The sequence below is a fragment of the Elgaria multicarinata genome, chromosome 6 (assembly GCF_023053635.1).
Source record: "Elgaria multicarinata webbii isolate HBS135686 ecotype San Diego chromosome 6, rElgMul1.1.pri, whole genome shotgun sequence".
Taxonomy (NCBI): domain Eukaryota; kingdom Metazoa; phylum Chordata; class Lepidosauria; order Squamata; family Anguidae; genus Elgaria; species Elgaria multicarinata.
Window position 1 is genome coordinate 35,582,395 of NC_086176.1, and position 18,476 is coordinate 35,600,870.

The window sequence follows — 18,476 nt, forward strand, 5'->3', positions numbered from 1 at the left end:
CATTCCCTTAACCATTTTGTGGTTAAGCAGCATGGTTTAGCGTGTTGTCTGAACCCAGGCCAACATTTGAGCATCAGAATCTATGAACCAGGCTACAGGGATATTAAATATTATTTCAGCAAGCAAGCTCTCCACTCCCCATCTCCCCTCTTGCCTTGCTTCCTTCTTGTCCTGAATTAGCCAGTGTGTGTAGTAGGACTGGAGGGACACAGGTTCAAACCTTCAGTCAGCCACAAAGCTTACTGGCTGACCTAACCTGCTTCAAAAGCTGGCTGCAAGGCCAAAAGGGTGGTGGGGGTGGGTGGGATCCATGTGCATTGCCCTGAGCTCCCTTAAGGAAGGGCAGGACAAAAATGAAACAGAAAACACCCTGAATATAAGCACTGCAATTCAACTTAATTGTTTGTTGTTATATGCCGATCAAGAAACACACGTGTCTCTTGTAAGGAGGGGAAGGGACCGATACTCCTTGTGACTTCTGAGCGATCTGTTGTCACTCAGGCTCTCTGAGGCATGAGCAGATAGATTGGTGGCAGGACAATGAGTAAGGCCTGTAATAAGTGGAGAGATGAGGAAACTCATTTTGAGCTCATCCCCTATTCCATTGTACCGTGGAATCTTGTGAGCCCCCAACAGTTTACATACATCCAACCCTGAAAGTAACCTTGAATATATTAAGGTGGATATGAAATACGTCTGTGCAATTATTCCGGACACATGCCAGCAAAATGTGGTCCCAATTTTGCTAGATCCTCTGACCCTCAAACATAGTTTGGGATAGTGCATATTTAGTTTCAAGACATTCAACCATGCCTCTTCTCCTATATCCAGGAGACACCATAGCCTAACCAAAGCAAAGAGCAAACAGCCGCCTACCTCGGAGGACAAGGTTCCAAATTACAGGCTTTCAGCAACTGTGGTGGACGCCGGCTGCTCACACACAGATTCTCATCCGCAAACTCTCTGGTCTGTTTATTCAGGCAAGTCACTACTGCCTCTTGGACACCTGCACACACACACATGCGCACAAATTAAATTATATTTAATTTTAAAATTCCACAGTCAAGATTCCAAACGCAGAGTCAGGAGAGAAATGTGTAGACATGACACCAGCAGGGGTCCTTCTGAGCTGCGGTCGAGTTCATTGCCTCGGGGAGAACAATCTGACACTCTTGGCTGTCAACAGGGCAGGATCACATAATGCTGCCACCCAACGAGCAGGAACAAGGGGAAATGGACACAGCCTTTAGTAAGTGGAAATAGAGTGCCACATGGTGTCCTGTGCCTGTATTAGGATGAAAAGACATTGGAATTTCTTCTTTGGCAAGCTGCAACATATATATGCCTTTAGTTTATTTTCTGATTAGACAAACATTGCTTTACTCTTTCAAGGAAGAAACACAGTTATGGAGCCATTTCCTCCTGCAGCTAAAAGTCATTGTCCAGTCAAAGTTTTTGGTTATGAAAAGGAAGCTAAGGACTAAGTGAAGAGTAGCATACCTACCACCACCACCACGGTCTTGTTCTCTCTCTCCCTCTCCCCCACCTCTCTCTATAATAAGGGATATGGGAAGGAGATTCAGGGTTTCTATCTATCTACAGGCATGTAGGTATGAGTAGAATTCGTTCCACCAAGCTAAGCATCCTTCGTGATTTCTTGTAATTTTGCACAGCTCTGTTAATGAACTTTTCAGATGCTGTGCTTTCATTTTCAGTAGCTTGTCATGCATCTGGTAGTTTCAGCCCTTCAGCTGATATTCCCATTAGTTCATTCAGAAGATCAGGCAGAATATGAAATTCTATTCAGTGATAAAAAAATAACAACTGAGCCATAGTTGTTGTGTTTGGAAGTACTCAGAGATTAATTCCTACTTTGTTCATTCTAGGAAAGAGAGCACCAAGACGATGCCAGCTCCAGAGTATGGCAAGGTTGGGCATTTGCCAGGGCCGTCAGACTGACAGGGGGCCCACTGCTCTAACAATGCTTCCAATTTTCCACTTTGCACAGAGTACCTAAGAAGACTTGATGCCACCTAAGAATATTTTTAATTTGCATGTCCCACCTCAACCAGGTTACAGTAAACCACCAAGAGTGCCATGCCTGAAGGATCCCCCAAATCCTGGAGGCTCTAAAATGGAGTCAAACTCATTTTTCGATTGCATCCCTCCCATCCCCAAATACTGCACAGAATAATGCAAATTGATCAGGGCAGGGCAGAGGGGTGGGTGCAGCGAACTGGCAAGGGGGTAGGAAATTCTATAGCAAAAATGCCTCACAGCTGTCTAGAATATTTTTTCATAGCACAAGGGTTGAATTCCCTTGGTGGAAACCTTCCAGGGGCCACATACCCATGGTGGCTCATGTTGAAGCCCCCCATCTCTCTCTCTTTCTCTCTAAAACACCTGTTCACACATCCATCCACATTCCCTTCTCCTTTCCCCCTCCCCTTCTCCTTTCTTTTTTGCCCATTCTTCTGCCCCCCCCATTTTAATCTCCTCAGCTGCTGTCACTTCTTGCACCCTACATAGCAATTGGGCTTTAAAAACACTTTCATTGGTGCCCATGGAGGCCTTAAAAAGCCTAATTATTGTGGATATATATATATATATATATATATATATAGAGAGAGAGAGAGAGAGAGAGAGAGAGAGAGAGAGAGAGAGGAGGGAATCACAAGGCCCTGGAAGGCAAGGTAGGGTTAAACCTAGGGTGACCATATGAAAAGGAGGATAGGGCTCCTGTATCTTTAACAGTTGCATAGAAAAGGGAATTTCAGCAAGTGTCATTTGTAGATATGGAGAACCTGGTGAAATTTCCTCTTCATCACAACAGTTAAAGCCGCAGGAGCTATACTAGAGTGACCAGATTTAAAAGAGGGCAGGGCACCTGCACCTTTAACTGTTGTGATGAAGAGGGAATTTCACCAGGTTTCCCATATCTACAAATGACACTTGCTGAAATTCCCTTTTCTATGCAACTGTTAAAGGTACATGAGCCCTGTCCTCCTTTTCATATGGTCACCCTAGTTAAACCTTTCTCCCCCGACAGTGATTTCCCACGAACTGCCTCCCATGTTGTAACTGGGTTTTTTTAAAGGCTCCATTGGAAGGAACGGAGGCTTTGAAAAGGCCTGCTTGCTGCGTAGGACGGGAAGCCAGGAGGCTGTGGGCCAGATGGAGAGGGCTTCTCCATTCCTGGTATTGTCCGCTACATAAGATAAATCTATATGCTTCTAGCTATGATAGTTCTATAGGCAGTCCTGAAAAGTGGAAGTGGGCAAGAAAACATTAGAAATCAAAAGGTAGTTTTTTAAATATCCAAAGGCATAATTTCCCTCCCCCACCACAATTTTCCAGCACACTTTGAGGTTTCCCACACTTTGGGATAAGCAATGCCAGAATAAGAGCGTGACAGGTGTAATGTGTCTCTTGGCGATGTCTTGGCATCCACCAAGTACACACAAATGCTAGGCCAATTATGTTAATTAAGTGAAGCTAAAATATGCAAATTAACTGCAGCCCTCCAATATGTTTCCAGTGGCGCTCACAGTGTTGAAATGAGCAGCCTGCCTCAGGAAAACAGATGCAAGGCGCTCGCTTCTCTGTGACAGAAAGTGAAGGAGCTGCCTTTGCTGTGTGGTTAGACTGTTCAGGGGTCACCTGACTGTCATTTCAAGGCTTAATGGAATGGGGACGTTGAGCTTAGACTAAACCTCTGGCATCATCTCCACCACAACAGTAAAAACAACAGCAGCAAAAGCAAAGCTGTGGTGCATTCGCCAAAGCACCAACATCTTTTGAAGATGACAGGGTGCTTACAAAAGCATCAAGTACGCTTGGAAAGCCATACCGAAGGAGCAAAAATAACATTGCCATCGGTACAGAACCTACAATACAGCGATATATTGATTTCTTTATTAAGTCAAAATAACACATGCCATTTTATAGTAAAGGATCAAAGCGTTATTACTCAAAATACCGTGGGTCTTTTGTTTTACATCACACCCAAGTTGTTAGCCCTGTCTTCTCTTGCTTTAGCCCTGATGTGCTGCTGGTCCAGCAAAACAAAGTTGTGTAGCATTAATACCTAGATATGCTAGAGGATTTAATTTGCTCTGCATTGATAAGTGAACAAATCAGATTCAACTAAGATGTGAATCAGAATGCAGTTATCCTTTGGGTTTTCACAATTCTGCATTTTGTGATATAGTTCTTGGCTCAAAAAAACAAAAAACAAAACATGTATAAAATTGTATAGAAATGTGAATTTTAGGATGCGATCCATACAAAAATGCATATTTTGTGAAAAAATACATTCAAATATGAACAGAATGATGCAAAGCTGACATGGACTGGAAACATACTGATCCATTCATCCCTACTGGGATTACCCACTAGCATCCTGGTCCTTGCTTCAAAGTATGGTATACCCATGAAAATAGTAGGGACAGTGGACCTCCCCCCCACACCTTCACACTCTGCATTTACCTAGAATTATAAAATGTGAATGCAATAAATGCATGTTGGCAAGCATGTAGCACTGAGAACTATTTGTCAGAACACCGGAATTGGCTCCAGTTCCCTACCAAGTGTGTACAGCAAATTGATGCAGCGTAATATGTGAAACAACTGTTAGGGGACCAATTGGAGAGGATTGCTGGGCCTGCTATGGCTGACAGTCTACCAGCTCTATAGCAATTTGGAGCAAGAAAACAATGCTGGAGATTCTGGTAATGTTCCACACGGTTGTTGTTACATGTGAACCAGTATGGGAAAGCAATTTGAATTTGTTCTTTTTTTAGCCAGAACAGAAGGTGGGAGGGCAATTGCTCCAGTCCTCACAGAAGGAGGGGCTACATCAATAATGAAAAATAATACACTCCAATTAATAATAATAATAATAATAATAATAATAATAATAATAACGACAAATGAACAACAAACTCTCGGGCCTCTCAGAGTATTAAAATACTTTAAACATTCTGAAGAGCTAAATAAAGAAGTGTATAAATGCTAAGTGTTATTATCTATCAATGGAGTGTGGAGATTTGTAATAGCTGCCCCATTGCTGCTTCACACATGTGCTTTTAAATTCATGAGCATAGAATAGGATTTATGCAGAATTCTCGCATTAGCAAACATCACTGTCAAACATTTCCCTTCCATTCTAAATCTCCCAGCAATCAGCTTTATGGGATGGCCCCGGGTTCTAGTATTATGTGAGTTTGGAGAGATCCTTTTGGAGCTCCTCACGACCCTGTTTTGTTTAAATCACCCTAAATAATGTGGTGTCGTCAGAAAACTTGGCCACTTCACCATTCACTCCTAATTCCAGATCATTAATGAATGAACTGAAAAGCAAAGATCCCAATACAGATCCCTGTGGGACCTCACTGCTTACATCCCTCCATTGGGAGAATTTATTCCTACTCTCTACCTTCTGTTCTTTAACCAGTTTCTGATCCATAAGAGGAACTCAGATCAATCTTGGACATATCATCTTTTTTCTGCAAGTTGTATTCAAACCTACAATTAGTGAAATAATTGGAGAGTGCAGTCTTCCTGGTTCTCACACAAGACTACAAAGTAGAGCTGTGTGAATCAACAAAACTCAAGTTCACTGATGTTTTCCAAATTCCATCTCAAAGCTTGTTCTATTTTGAGTCTATTTTCATGCATATTTGCCAAATGGACGTATCAGTTGTGCACATCTTTGAAATGTACACATTCTTCTCCCATTGATTAAAGTATACTTGTGTGCATTTTTCAAAAGCATGCATTTTTTGATTCACATTTTTGAAATGTACACATGCTGTCAAACACATTTTTTTGGTCCATGAATTATATTGCAAGCTTGGAATGTGCTGAGGTCAACCACAGAGTCCATGTTCAGTCTGGAACAGGCAAACTGGATAAAATCTGACCCAAAACAAACTGAAACAAATTTCTCATACATCCCTACTAGAAAATGACAGGGAAGAGATTGATAAAGAAAGGAGGGACTTCCTATGAAAGGACAGTTTTGTGTTTCCACTCCAAGGCCTAATCTACACCAAACAGGATATTGCAGTATGAAAGTGGTATGAAAGTGGTATATAAAAGGCAGGAGCTACACTGACAACTGTTGGGGCCCATTGACACATACCATATACTGCTTTCATATGGCTTTCATAATGCAATATGCTGCTTGGTATAGATTAGGCCTAAAAGAACAGCTTTTTACCTTCACACCAGACTATAAGCTCCATCACCCCGTGGGTTAACACGTTCCCTACCTCGCTTCTCCGCCCATGTTTTCCTTCCTCAAGTTACTTCCTCTTTAAAGAGGAAGTACCCAGTGAGCACTAGGCCCATTGAGTCCACCACTCTAATGGCGCTGCTTCTCCTGCACACAGCAGGATAGAGCAGCAATTCCGAGGTTTTTTTTTAAAAAAAATGGACTTCATGAGGTTTTTTTTGTTGCACAAGAAAGGCCAGAAGGGGCGGAAGGCACACGGGAGGCAGACCGCGTCCTCGCGTCATGTGAGGGACCTGAGCAAACTCTGTGAGTGCCCACTAAAGAGCATGCAACAAAACGTTCGTCGGATGGAGCTTTATCTGATACTCAGTAAAAGAACTGAGATGCAATGCAGCAGCAAACAGCATAATGGCGACTTCAACCTTTGGAATTTTAGGACTGCCATTTTCAACATGACAATTTAACTTTAAGGTTTGGGGCTCCCTTTTTCCTTTTGTGTCATGTCTTTTAGCTTGTAAACCTGTGGCCGGGGATTTGATTGTGCATAAGCTGTCTGGGATCCTTTGCAACTGAAGACCAGGATTAAAAAAATGCTTTTAAAAATCAATAAATAATGAGAAAAAGCTGCTCAGATTTGGACACAAAAATAGCTTGTTTCTCCACTTTCCAGAGTATTTGAGACTTGGTTTTTTTATGTCATTGCTCACAATTTTTACATAATGAAAGTGGGATTGTTTTCCCTTGAAAACCCCTACATTTTATGATTGGGAAAGTAAAATGCTACATGGTGCAAGGGTAGGACATGACATGAATCTAAGTAGCTTTCAGTTCACTTTCAATATACCATCAAATGGGATTTGCAATGTTTATATCTACCAGAATAGCATAATTGTTACATGATACTTGATGAGAGCGGTAGAAGATGTAGCCACTGAATGAAGACTAAATTACTAACTAGTTCCTTCTGGCTTCTATTCCTTTGAGGGTGAAAGGCTACTTCTGTGTCTATCAAATTTCTTCTCCAGAGAGTAAAAAAACACAATAAAATTAACTTGATCTATCATACAACTGTGGAAACAAAAATATTATGTGGAACCTATTTATTTCATTTTAATTTACTTAACGGAAAATGGTTTTTAAAACATTTTACATGACAGCCATTTTCAAACAATCAAATGAGATCGAACTGATCAAATGAAGTGTTTCTACTCTAGTTACATTCTTTTGGGTGCAATATACAAAAGAAGAGATGGTTCTTTTAACCCATATATACCACCATTCAAGAGCTCAAGCACTCACTCATAACACTGCGGCTGCCATTAAGTGAACAGTATTTGTTTTCAGCCACTATACCATGATACAATGCAGAAATGTTGTTAGCATCAAGTCCACTGATCTCATAGTGAAGAAATGGCCTCCAAATAGCAGTGTGTTAGAAGTAGAAAATACTTTTGAACATCTTTCAATCTAGTACAAATCCTATTGGGGGAAGTAGCCAGACATTTTCTTCCTAAGCTACGTGTGTTAGAAGCAGGACATCTGTTTTATAAAATGACTGACAGCACTAATAGCCGATGATACTTCTCCTTGTTTTAACAGGATTATTTTTCTTTCCAGGGGTTGGATCCAGACTTATGCGAGATCAACTGTGTTGGCAGAAGTGAACTTCTTCACCCCCTACTTCCGATGGCAGCCCTTCCAGCCTCCTGAAAATGCTACATAGAAAGTCAGGAGACCTTGTTGAATGGGGTGAACTGTGGTGTTACAGGAGATCCACAAAAATTGCAGAGAGGGGGACTATCCACAAGCAGAGCATTTCCTCTCAAGGAAGGCAGATCCTGGTTCCAACCCCAGAGGTCCTCCTCTTGGAGGGAATCTACACGTTGTACTGAAGGCGCTTGCGTGCGCCTCCAGTGCGTCCTCAAAACAATGGTGTAGACGGAGAAAGAAGAGACGGAGGAAGAGGTGGTGGAGGAAGCGGCTGGGGAACCGGCCGTGTCCTTGCCGCCGTTGCCGCCGCCGCCTCCCCGCCGGCCTCCTGCTGCCGGGGTAAGAGCCACCCAGGTCGGAGAGCTCAGCGGAAGCGGAAGCCAGGCTCTCCGACCCAGGTGGCTCTTACCCCGGCAGCAGGAGGCCGGCAGGGAGGCGGCGGCGGCAGCAAGGACGTGGCCAGTTCCCCAGCCGCCTCCTCCACCGCCTCTTCCTCTGTCTCTTCTTTCTCTGTCTACACCATCATTTTGAGGACGCACTGGAGGCGCACGCAAGCGCCTTCAGTACGACGTGTAGATTCCCTCTTGCTCTCTCCGACGTTAAAATCTGCTGTGGTTCTGATCCTCTAATTCACTAATCAGCCTGCTCCCAAGCCACATACAATCTCTGTCTTTGTTTAGCTTCATTAACTGTATGAAAGCTAGCAGGGATTTCTCTTGATTTCCAGAGGTGTTGTGATGCACATCTGAGTAGGGATGTCACAAGGGATCAAGCAGGGGTGCTCTCACAATTACATTACACTTTGGTGCAATGTACAGAAGCTGCTTGCAAAGATGAGTGGTACTATGATCAGTGTGAGCAGGGCTATGCACACTTTGAACCACAGATTGCCACCACCTAACCCGATGGCCCAGTTACATGCCTTGGGGATAGGGAGGAGGCAGGTGGCAGTCAGCACTGCTAAGGTCCCGGTGAAGCTCATTTCCCTACCGGGAATCTGATCCAGTTTGATCTGTCAGCTAGCTAATGACCCCTCTCCAGTCTTGTCTTTTTAGTTAAGGCTGCTGGTGAATGGAAATCATGACCTGGAGGCCTTCCAATGTGATATTTGACCTGGATTTGGCGCTGAAGAAGCTGCACCTGAGGCCAAAGTGGGTGAGCTCCTCCAGGATGCAAGTTTCGATGCAATGATAGAACTTGTTGACCTACTTTGGGAACTCTGTATGTGTGGATCTACACTTCAGCTTATATCGATTTTTTGAGCCTTTGTAACATTGTAACTTGTATCGCTACCTTGTATACTGTTGCTCAGTAGCGTTACTTACTTTTTCTTGAAACGTTGTTGCGGAGCACACTGTTCATTGCCCCGTTGTCTGTGTTGTTTCTTCTTCTCGTTTCTGTGATCCTTGCAATTCCCAGACTGTCCTTTCTCTGCGCCTCCCACTTCCTTGTTTTTGTATTTTCCGTGCCTCTCTAGCTAACATTCCTTTATGCGCATGCTCTTAATTTCAAATCTTGGTGGTGGGAGTTCTTCAGAGAGAGTGGTTTGTGGATTGTCGGAGCTGTCTGTCTCTTGGGAAAGTGTAGGGATGCCTGGTGAACGGAATGTGTTAAATCTTTCTCATTTTTTAAACATTATTTCTGTGGCATTACATGCAACCTACCTCAGGTAAAACCTTTTTTTAAAAAAAAAGTTATTAAAGGATGCGCATATGCGCATCCTTAATTAATTTTTTTTTTAAAATAAATTAAATTAGAAATTGGCTTCGTGCATATGTGCATTCTTTAATAAAAAAAAATAAAAAAAGTTTTTACCTGAGGTAGGTTGCATGTAATGCCACAGAAATAATGTTTAAAAAATGAGAAAGATTAAACACATTCCATTCACCAGTTCTAACAATGGTTACTGAAGGTGCGTAGAGGAAGTTACATCAGACAGGAAGCCCGGTGAGGGATCATATGACATTAGTTTCGCAATGTGACACAGAAGACATCGTAACAACGGAGCACATTGAACGAAATCTAATGACGCAGAAGTGTTACACGAAAGGTAAAACAGTACAAAACCGTTCTCTATAACGTTATAAGGAACACATCATGTGATCACTGACATCATCCAGTGCTATCTATAACGTTACAGCTACAGTAATGTAGATTCGGCCTATGTTAGTGTGTCAGATTTGTATCCCATGACTGCTATGATACTGCAATTGCTGAATGCCATTGTTCTCTATTTATACCCCTCAAAATAAGATCATAAGGAAAATTAATGTCTTGCCATGACAGGGAAATGGAGATGTGTGAGGTGTGAAGCATGATTTATTTTGTGACAAAACTGGTTTTTTCTGTCATACAGAGGTTATGGAATGCTAGCAATTCATTAAGAAGACATCACTCCTCTATTTTTGCATGGCAATTTTTTTTAGAGAAGATAAGAAATGTTAGGAATGCATCAATTTTAATGGGCATAAATTCCATAAAAAATTAGAAGGAAATGATGAAGTTCAAATGATTCAAATGGATTGGACACTATGTGTATTAAACAATTCCCATCATATGCATAAGCTGTGATACTCTTTAACTTTTAGCTTAAGTGCCAAGCTTATTACCTTTAGGCAATCTTTTACTTAGTTATTTCTGCCACATGTTATTTCCTACTCCCTCTCTGTACTTAGATCCAAACTAATGTCATTTAGTGGGATATAAAGCTATCAAAACCAGCTGAGTTTCCAGTAGATTCAGTAAGGAAATACGTATGCAACAGCTCAATGCTTGAGATTCATATGTCTCTGCTTACAAAGCAGAAGTCAGGCAATGTAAAGTTATTGACACCTGATGCTTCCTGCCTTAGCCTTGCTCTTTAAAAACACAGTTCTCTGGCCCAAATATAAGTGGTCAGCAGGAAATGTAAACAACCAGACTACTACATTAGTCATATGAAAGACCCCAGCTGTGAATTTTGATACCTTCTAGATCTAAAATGGTATTACATCTGGACTTTATTTTCAATACTTCTCCTACAAAGCCATTCTTCCTTTTCAAACAGGGAGAACAGAAGATTGAGGGCCGATTCTCACATTACAGCTGCCATGGTGAAGCTAGTGGAAAAATGTCTGTGTAGTGGCAACTTCACACAGTGGCCATAATGTGCGAAAGCTGCTCAACACATGGTATTTCCACCCCATTACCAGCAACTTCGGGGATGTGCGGTGCAGCCAAATATTCCAGGAAAGAAATATTTTCAGTAGCTTCCATTTGATGACACTATTGTAAAATGCTGTCCATAGTCACGTGGTCATTTTTTTGCAGATCAATACAGGGTTGGTCATGTTCTGATGTATAGGATTTGTGCACCAGTGCAATATTTGCACACACAGGTAAAAAGGAGCATAGCTGTGGGTACATGATTGTCAAGCTGCACAGAGACCTCATCATTTCGTGATCACAGCATGTATGCAGGGATGTGCATACAAGTAATACTCAGGTTTGTCAAAGTTCTCCAGATTCTACTTCAAAACTCATTCTATCTCGGGTCTGTAACAGATTGTGATCTTTGGGGGGTTGGGATTCACCCCTAAATTCCTGTGTATCTTTTCCAATGCATTTATGCACAGCTTTGAAATGTATACATTTTTATGCACATTCTTCAAATGTATGCTTGCTGTTGAACACATTTTTTGGACCAGCATGAAACCAGGCACTCTCTCTTATGTTGATGTACCTTGTGTGAAGCTTAACTAGAATACTCTTTTGCATTAGTGCTGTCCAGTTCACAGGATTTTCTGCAACTCTGTGTACATTTTTAAATGTCATGGAATATGACTCTAAGAAACAGAACAGGTGCGGACATGCAAGGAAAATGCACAGGTGTGTTGTAGCAGTGCATGCTATTCATGCGTATTACAGTTCCACACCACTGTGCATCTTTGCCTCCCATCCCTGGGAAAAAATCCTGTGGACACCCATGCATCTGTTACACTGAGATAGAAGGTAAAAAGAAGGCCGAGAGCAAATTCAGAAAATCTGGATAATTATTACCATGATGACAATTTATGAAGCACCTAATGTGCTAGGCATTGTACAAGCCCCCAAACAAAACAAATCTCCCTGCCAATTTCTTGCAATCTACAAAAAAAAGAAGGGAAGGGGGGGGGGAAGAAAGATGAAGTAAACAAAACAGTTTGAAACATCAAGCCTCACGCTATAGGATCCTAATCCTGAAATCATGTCCTACTGAAAATCAATGAGACGAGGTAGTCATGACTTAGATCTGATTGATTTCGGTGGGGATTAGGTGAACTAACTTATTTTCAGCCCAGCCAAATGATTTTGATGGCTCTATGGCTCTGAGGTAAAACGGAAAGTAAGATAAAGAAGCTGATAAAAATGAAACTCACCTCCTCCACAAGATTCAGAGCACTCTGTGAAGCCCTCATATTCCCAGTCATAGAGTTCATCGAAATCCTGTGAGCCACCGTAGAACAGATCCATCTCTTCAGGACTATATTCACCGGTCTCCCCGTTGCAAGGACCCCCGTAACAAGCTCGTTCTGATGCTGGCTTTGGCCCTTCACATTCGTCAATGGGCAAATCAGCCACAGACTGAGAGAAGGACAGCAGCACTTGGCACTTCACCAAACGCACTTGAATGCCGACCCCGCAGGTCACACTGCAGGCAGACCAGGCCTCAGGAATAAATCTATGGTAAAGGAGAGAGAGAGAGAGAGAGAGAATAAGAACTGCATCTCTCCTAGACGTTTGAGCTTCGCTAGTTGAAGCGTCAGAGTGGTTAAGGTGTTTTCATGACAGTCAGAAATTTGAAAAATACACTGTCTAAAACTCCCTGAGTACTAGAACAGTCTGAACATGGGACATTTTTACCTTTTACCCTTGACACATTAAGCAGATTTTATGTTCTAAAATAGTACATGTTAAGCATATATGTATATCAGTAGATATACTTCTTGCACAAAACTGGGTAACTCATAGCATTTACGAAATGAATACACTTTTTGTTATGTTTGCTTTATGACATGCAAGTCATCACCTGATGTTGAAGTAATCCATGGGTTAGCTCAAACTTCACAGTAGCAAAAGTCCACTAGCTGATGGGACTTCCCCTCTCTCTCTCTCTCCCTCCCACCTGCAGCTCTCCACAAACCACCCACTAATAATCTGCTCCGGAAGCTTTCCCAGTTCTTTGGAGCTGATTTTGAGGTTGTGCAGGGCCTTGTGGGGGGAGGGGGAATTGCCCTCTCCCAGTTCACTGATGGAATTGCTTCTGTCAGCAGAAAAACAATGTTGCATCCAATCCCATATGTTTGCCCATGTGTCACTAATATGGAAGCTACAGTATAATCTACTCCTTCCTTGGTGCAGGAAAATGGGATAAATGCCTTTAAGGAAAGTGCAGCCTCATAATTCTATTGTTTCATGGATTCCTCTTACGTGTGTTACCCCAGACATGATTGCAACAGGGTAATTCTGCTTTTTAACAGTAAATGACTCTATTGTTAAAAAGCAGGATAAGATCATACAGCACATCCTGTTAAACAGAATTGTGGATATGTGCACAAACCACATGCTCATAGTGAGAGAAATGTATAGCTCATAAAGAAACTCTTCCAGGGGATGGAAATTGCTGCATAAACTATAATGTACTCATTATTAATCATTTCACTGTGCACTGTAATTCATAACTGAAATGCAGGAAATATCATCAGGAAGTTCTATTTTTTTGCTTCCTAAACAGATATTTTGCATTTTAAGTTATGAGCCTAGAAGGGTAGGTTTATGCTTGGTAATAACTTGCTCCAAAGGCATGAAGAGAACCCATGGAGCTGAGAGCAATAAAACATACCAGGTTGCCATTAGAAAGTCAACATTTACTAACAACAACCATATTTTAAAGTTTCCTTATAGTGCTGCTTTGGTCAGTCAGAAAGAACAGAAACCCTCCAGGGTTACTTACGAGTTAGTCATCAGCAAATGTTACCTTTCAGTTATTGTGCATTACTTTTTCTGCAGTACAAAAATTGTAACAAATGCATTGTCACTTTCTTAAATTATATGGAATGAGGAATGTTTTGATAATCATAGCTACAGAGAAATGGAAGTCATAGTTACAATGATAATGGATTTTCCTCTGGATTCCTATAACTAAGAGGATTAGATCACAGTGGCTAGTATAACTCAGATTTTTTGAATCCCAGTGAATTAACAAAGTAAGTAATTCAGCTTTTAAAAATTAACTGGATTCAGTGGAACTTACAGACACCTGGATACCAGATATTGGGGACAAATACATTCTTCTTGTGAGCTTCCTGAGGAATCTGGAAACAGAAAGGGTGAATAGGTGAACAAGGTTCATCTAGAAAAGCATTGTTTCCAGATGCTTCCAGCAGCTCACCAGCAGGCCATGAATGTGATGGTCATCCCATTTGTCCCAAGTGTCTGGTATCCCAGTGTATACTTCCTCAGCGTATGGAAGATAGCGGAAACTTCCATCTTTAAAAATAAGTCAGAGTTACTGGGGTGTTTTTTTGTTACGCGAAGAAGACTAGAAGGGATGGGAGGCGTGTGAGAGGCAGACAACGTTTTGAGAGGGACCCGCAAAAATCCATGAGTGCCCAGTAACAAGCGTGCAATTAAACACTCATCTGATGGAGCTCATTGTCCCCAATTTTAAAAATATTTTTTTTATTTCTCTAGCTGCAAAGTAAAAGGCAACACCACCTTTCTTTTTGATGTGAAGTTTTGCCCAATTGTTTTATAAACTCTTTTCCCTTCAGACAGGAAGGCCTGAGTTCTTTTAACTTATAAAAATGAACATGTGTCAGTTTCAACATTTGTGGTTAACAATATGGCTCCTCAGATAAAGATCATCTCATTTATATATTTTTTAGAAACCCAACATAATGTACTCTGTTATTTTAAACAGCTATTAGCTATGAGAATGTCCACATTTTGTTTTGGCATCGAACAATCATACTCGTTTATCTTTAACATTCTCTAGAGCAAAGCGGGCTGCTACATATTTAAAGCTTCATGAAAGTAGTGGCAAAAGAAATGGGTAAGTCAAAAGAAAAAGACCACATAACTTGATCCAATACCTCATCAACTGAAAGAATTTTCCCAATTATTTCAATGGCTAATGGACCACAACCATAGACATTTTACCTGTAAAGCAGTCTTCTTCAACTTGGTGTCCTCCAGATATTTTGGACTACAGCTCCTATCACCCCCTAGACAACAATGGCCATACTGACTGGGGATGATTGGAGTTGTAATTCAATTCCTCTTGGGGACACCAAGTTGAGGGAGGCTGTTGTGACACCATCTCTTGGCTTATGGGTAGGAGCAAGAAAACTAGAGGCAGAAAGAATTTGTAGCTAATATAAATTAAATATTAGAGCTGTTCACAAATGTTCTACTCTATTTGCGGGCAAAGAAATGTGGGGACTATTCACCAAATGTTTCCATGGAAAGGAGAAATTCTTCAACAATTTATTGATGGTGGGACTCACCACTAGCAATGGTTGAAGCACAACTTATTTTTCCTAAGGGTTTTTATTTTTTGTGCTGCCATAAAATAATAAAATTCAGTGAGACTTATTCCCAAGTAAGTATGCTTAGGATTGCATCTTAAATTATAGTTGTTGTTGAAATGAATCTTTTCAAAACGTTGTCCCGAAGTAAGAATTAGGCTACCTTCAATGATGCTGACTGTGCTGTCTTAAACACTTCAGCTCCACTGAACATAATGGGATTCACTTTACTGACTGATGGATTGATTTCAATCCATTTCTCAGCCACCTTTCAAGACCCAAGGTGGCTTACAGCATAAAACAATGCAACACACATATTATTAAAATCATATTAAATACAAAACAATTTTAAATAAAACCAACACTTAAATAGAATTTCAAAATATACACTTGCAATGAATACGTTAAACATTTAAAATTGTAACGTCTGAGTTGCATTTGGTTGTTAGAACTAATTAACAAATTATCTCCATACTTTGTTTACAAGAATAATATATTAAGAGTAATTGCTTGTTGAGGAAAAGACTTTAGCTAGGTTCAGCTTTAAGGTTGATAGAGAAGGCACTGACAGTGACAACAACTATCATGACTCAACAACAGGCCCATTGGTAAACTGGGGTTGTACAAATTCCCAAATGTATTATACAGTTAAGGAATGAAGCACTGTTAAAGTATAAGTGTATTCCTTGTTATTTAATTAAAATTATATTTAAAAGTTAAATATTATAATTAACCCAAACAGATAGGAGGACAGATTCAAACTGGGAGTCTGGAGTCTTTTCCGGTAATGCAATTTTCCTGACAAATTCTAGCCTGTCCCCTTGCTGAGCAATTTGCACGATCTCTAAGGGCAAAAACACATGGGCTTGACACTTAAACTCCACCCCCCGGCACTGTTGGAAGCAGAATGTTAGGTTAGATGTCTTTTAAGGAAGAGGAAAAAACTATCAATGTCTACTAGTGCTGCTGGCTATGAGCCACTTCCAGTATCAGAGGCAGTAAGCCTATATACAACATGTCCTGCTTGTGGGTTCCTGGTCAAAAGAATGGCCACTGTATGAACAGAGTGTTGGACCAGATGGGCTGATCTTATGTTCTTAAGTTAGATCCAGCAGGACTGTTCTTATAAGGCAGTGGTTACAAGTTACTCTTTTCTCATTTTATCTTCATGATAGTGTTCTTATCTTCACCTGGGGAGCCTGTGCCAATAAAAGTCGTTCTACTAGAACTGTCTAAAGACATGTACATCTCAAGGAAGCACTTTTAAAAGACTGGCTGTAAGCAAGTGTGGCTTAACTTCTATGTAATGATTACTGGGTGATTACAGTCCACCAGCCTTTCTGCTGCTAAGTTGTTCCCTCTGAGTTTGACTCAAATAGATGCATGTCAGGAATTTCCCTTTGTTTCTTATTGAATCAGCCCCATCATTTAGCTGATGCCATCTGGAATCCAGATATTACAGTTTGCCCTGTTTAGTTTTTATTTTATTTTTACAGCTCACGCCATTATTTATGGCAAAATGTTAAAAGCTGGATACCGTGTTAACATGCAAAAGTGTTTTTCAAGAGTTACAAAGTGAAACCTTTTACACACCTCCCCGCTCCAAACAAATCAGATGAAAACTAATAGGACCCATGTTTTTCCGGTCATGAAGGCTACGTCTACAATACCAGCTTGTATAATGGGCTATTAAATAAGGCTCCAATAAAGAAGTGGAGCATAAGGATGTCCAAGATATCAATGGTCTCCTTCACATATTATATGTTTCAAGCATCAGTGTGACAATATGGCAAGAAACAAGCCATCAGAATCTGTTTTACGAGCGTATTTTAGTTACTGGTGATTCTACCTTTTGCAGCTACTCTTATAATCATGTAAATACTTGCACTTGAGGGTAATATTCCAGGAGCATCAATCCTAACTAAAATGCTAATACCATAATTGACGTATCTCTTTTGCATGGTTTTATTAGATTTCCATGGTCACTGGAAGATCAAAGGTGATACATGGGTTAAATCCAATGCCATATTAACAGAATCCACTAGTGAAATAGGACTTTCTCCCTCTCTCCTTATTTATTTGTTAATTAAAACATTTATATCCTGTTCTATATCACTAGGATCCCAGGGCAGCATACAGATAAAATCATACAAACAGTATAAAACAATAAATATACATAGCTAAAAACAAATTAAACCATTAATCAAGCTAAAACCAATATAGTATTTAAAAACAATTAAAACAATTAAAACTATATGCAACCTTGGTGAATTTAACACATCAAGGCTGTGTTAAAAAGCCATGTTTTAGCTTGGCGCCAAAATGATGTCCGCACTGGTGCCAGTTGGGCCTCCAAAGGCATTCCACAGTCGGGGTGCCACAACTCTCTCCCATGTCCCACCATAGCACGTATCTCATGTTGGTGGGACGTGAAGGAGGGCTCCCCCAACAGATCTCAAGTCCCAGGCAGGTATATACGGAGAGGCGCTCTCTCGAGTACCGAGGTCCTAAGCTGTTTAGGGCTGTAAATGTCCTTCCCTCCTGCAGCTCTCCATTCCACCCAAAAATCTGCTCCAGAGGATTTTCCAGCCCTCCGGAGCAGATTTTAATGGCACACAAGGAAGCTGTTTTACCTCCCCGCCCATTTTCACTGATGAAAGCAGTTCTGCCAACAGCATAACACCACTGGATACAACCCTATGTAAGGAACCAGTTGAAATGGTTCCCTTTTTATTCTCCCAGCATTTTAACTGTCTATAAATAAATTTTAACTTGGTGTTTAAAATTTGTAATTTTGCATTGCTGCTGTTTTTATCTGGTTGAGCTTTTATATTGTATTTTATATTATGGTTTTATACTGTTGTTTTATACTTTGAATGTTTTTAATTTTTGTGAACTGCCCAGAGAGCTCCGGCTATTGGGCGGTATAGAAATGTAATAAATAAATAAATAAATAAATAAATGAGATTTTAGATACTAAA

At 40.8% G+C, this 18,476-nt stretch overlaps 1 protein-coding gene across 1 annotated transcript in view; it reads right to left on the bottom strand.

Moving 5' to 3' along the window:
- The window catches only part of ADAMTSL1 (ADAMTS like 1), a 136,979-nt gene that overhangs the window by 87,630 nt on the left and 30,873 nt on the right, over window positions 1–18,476 (bottom strand). The window contains exons 6-7 of the mRNA XM_063129227.1: window positions 12,346–12,647; window positions 877–1,006 (exon numbers count right to left, since the gene is read on the bottom strand). Of these exons, the coding sequence (XP_062985297.1) occupies window positions 877–1,006; window positions 12,346–12,647 (432 nt within the window). The remainder of the gene's footprint in view (window positions 1–876; window positions 1,007–12,345; window positions 12,648–18,476) is intronic.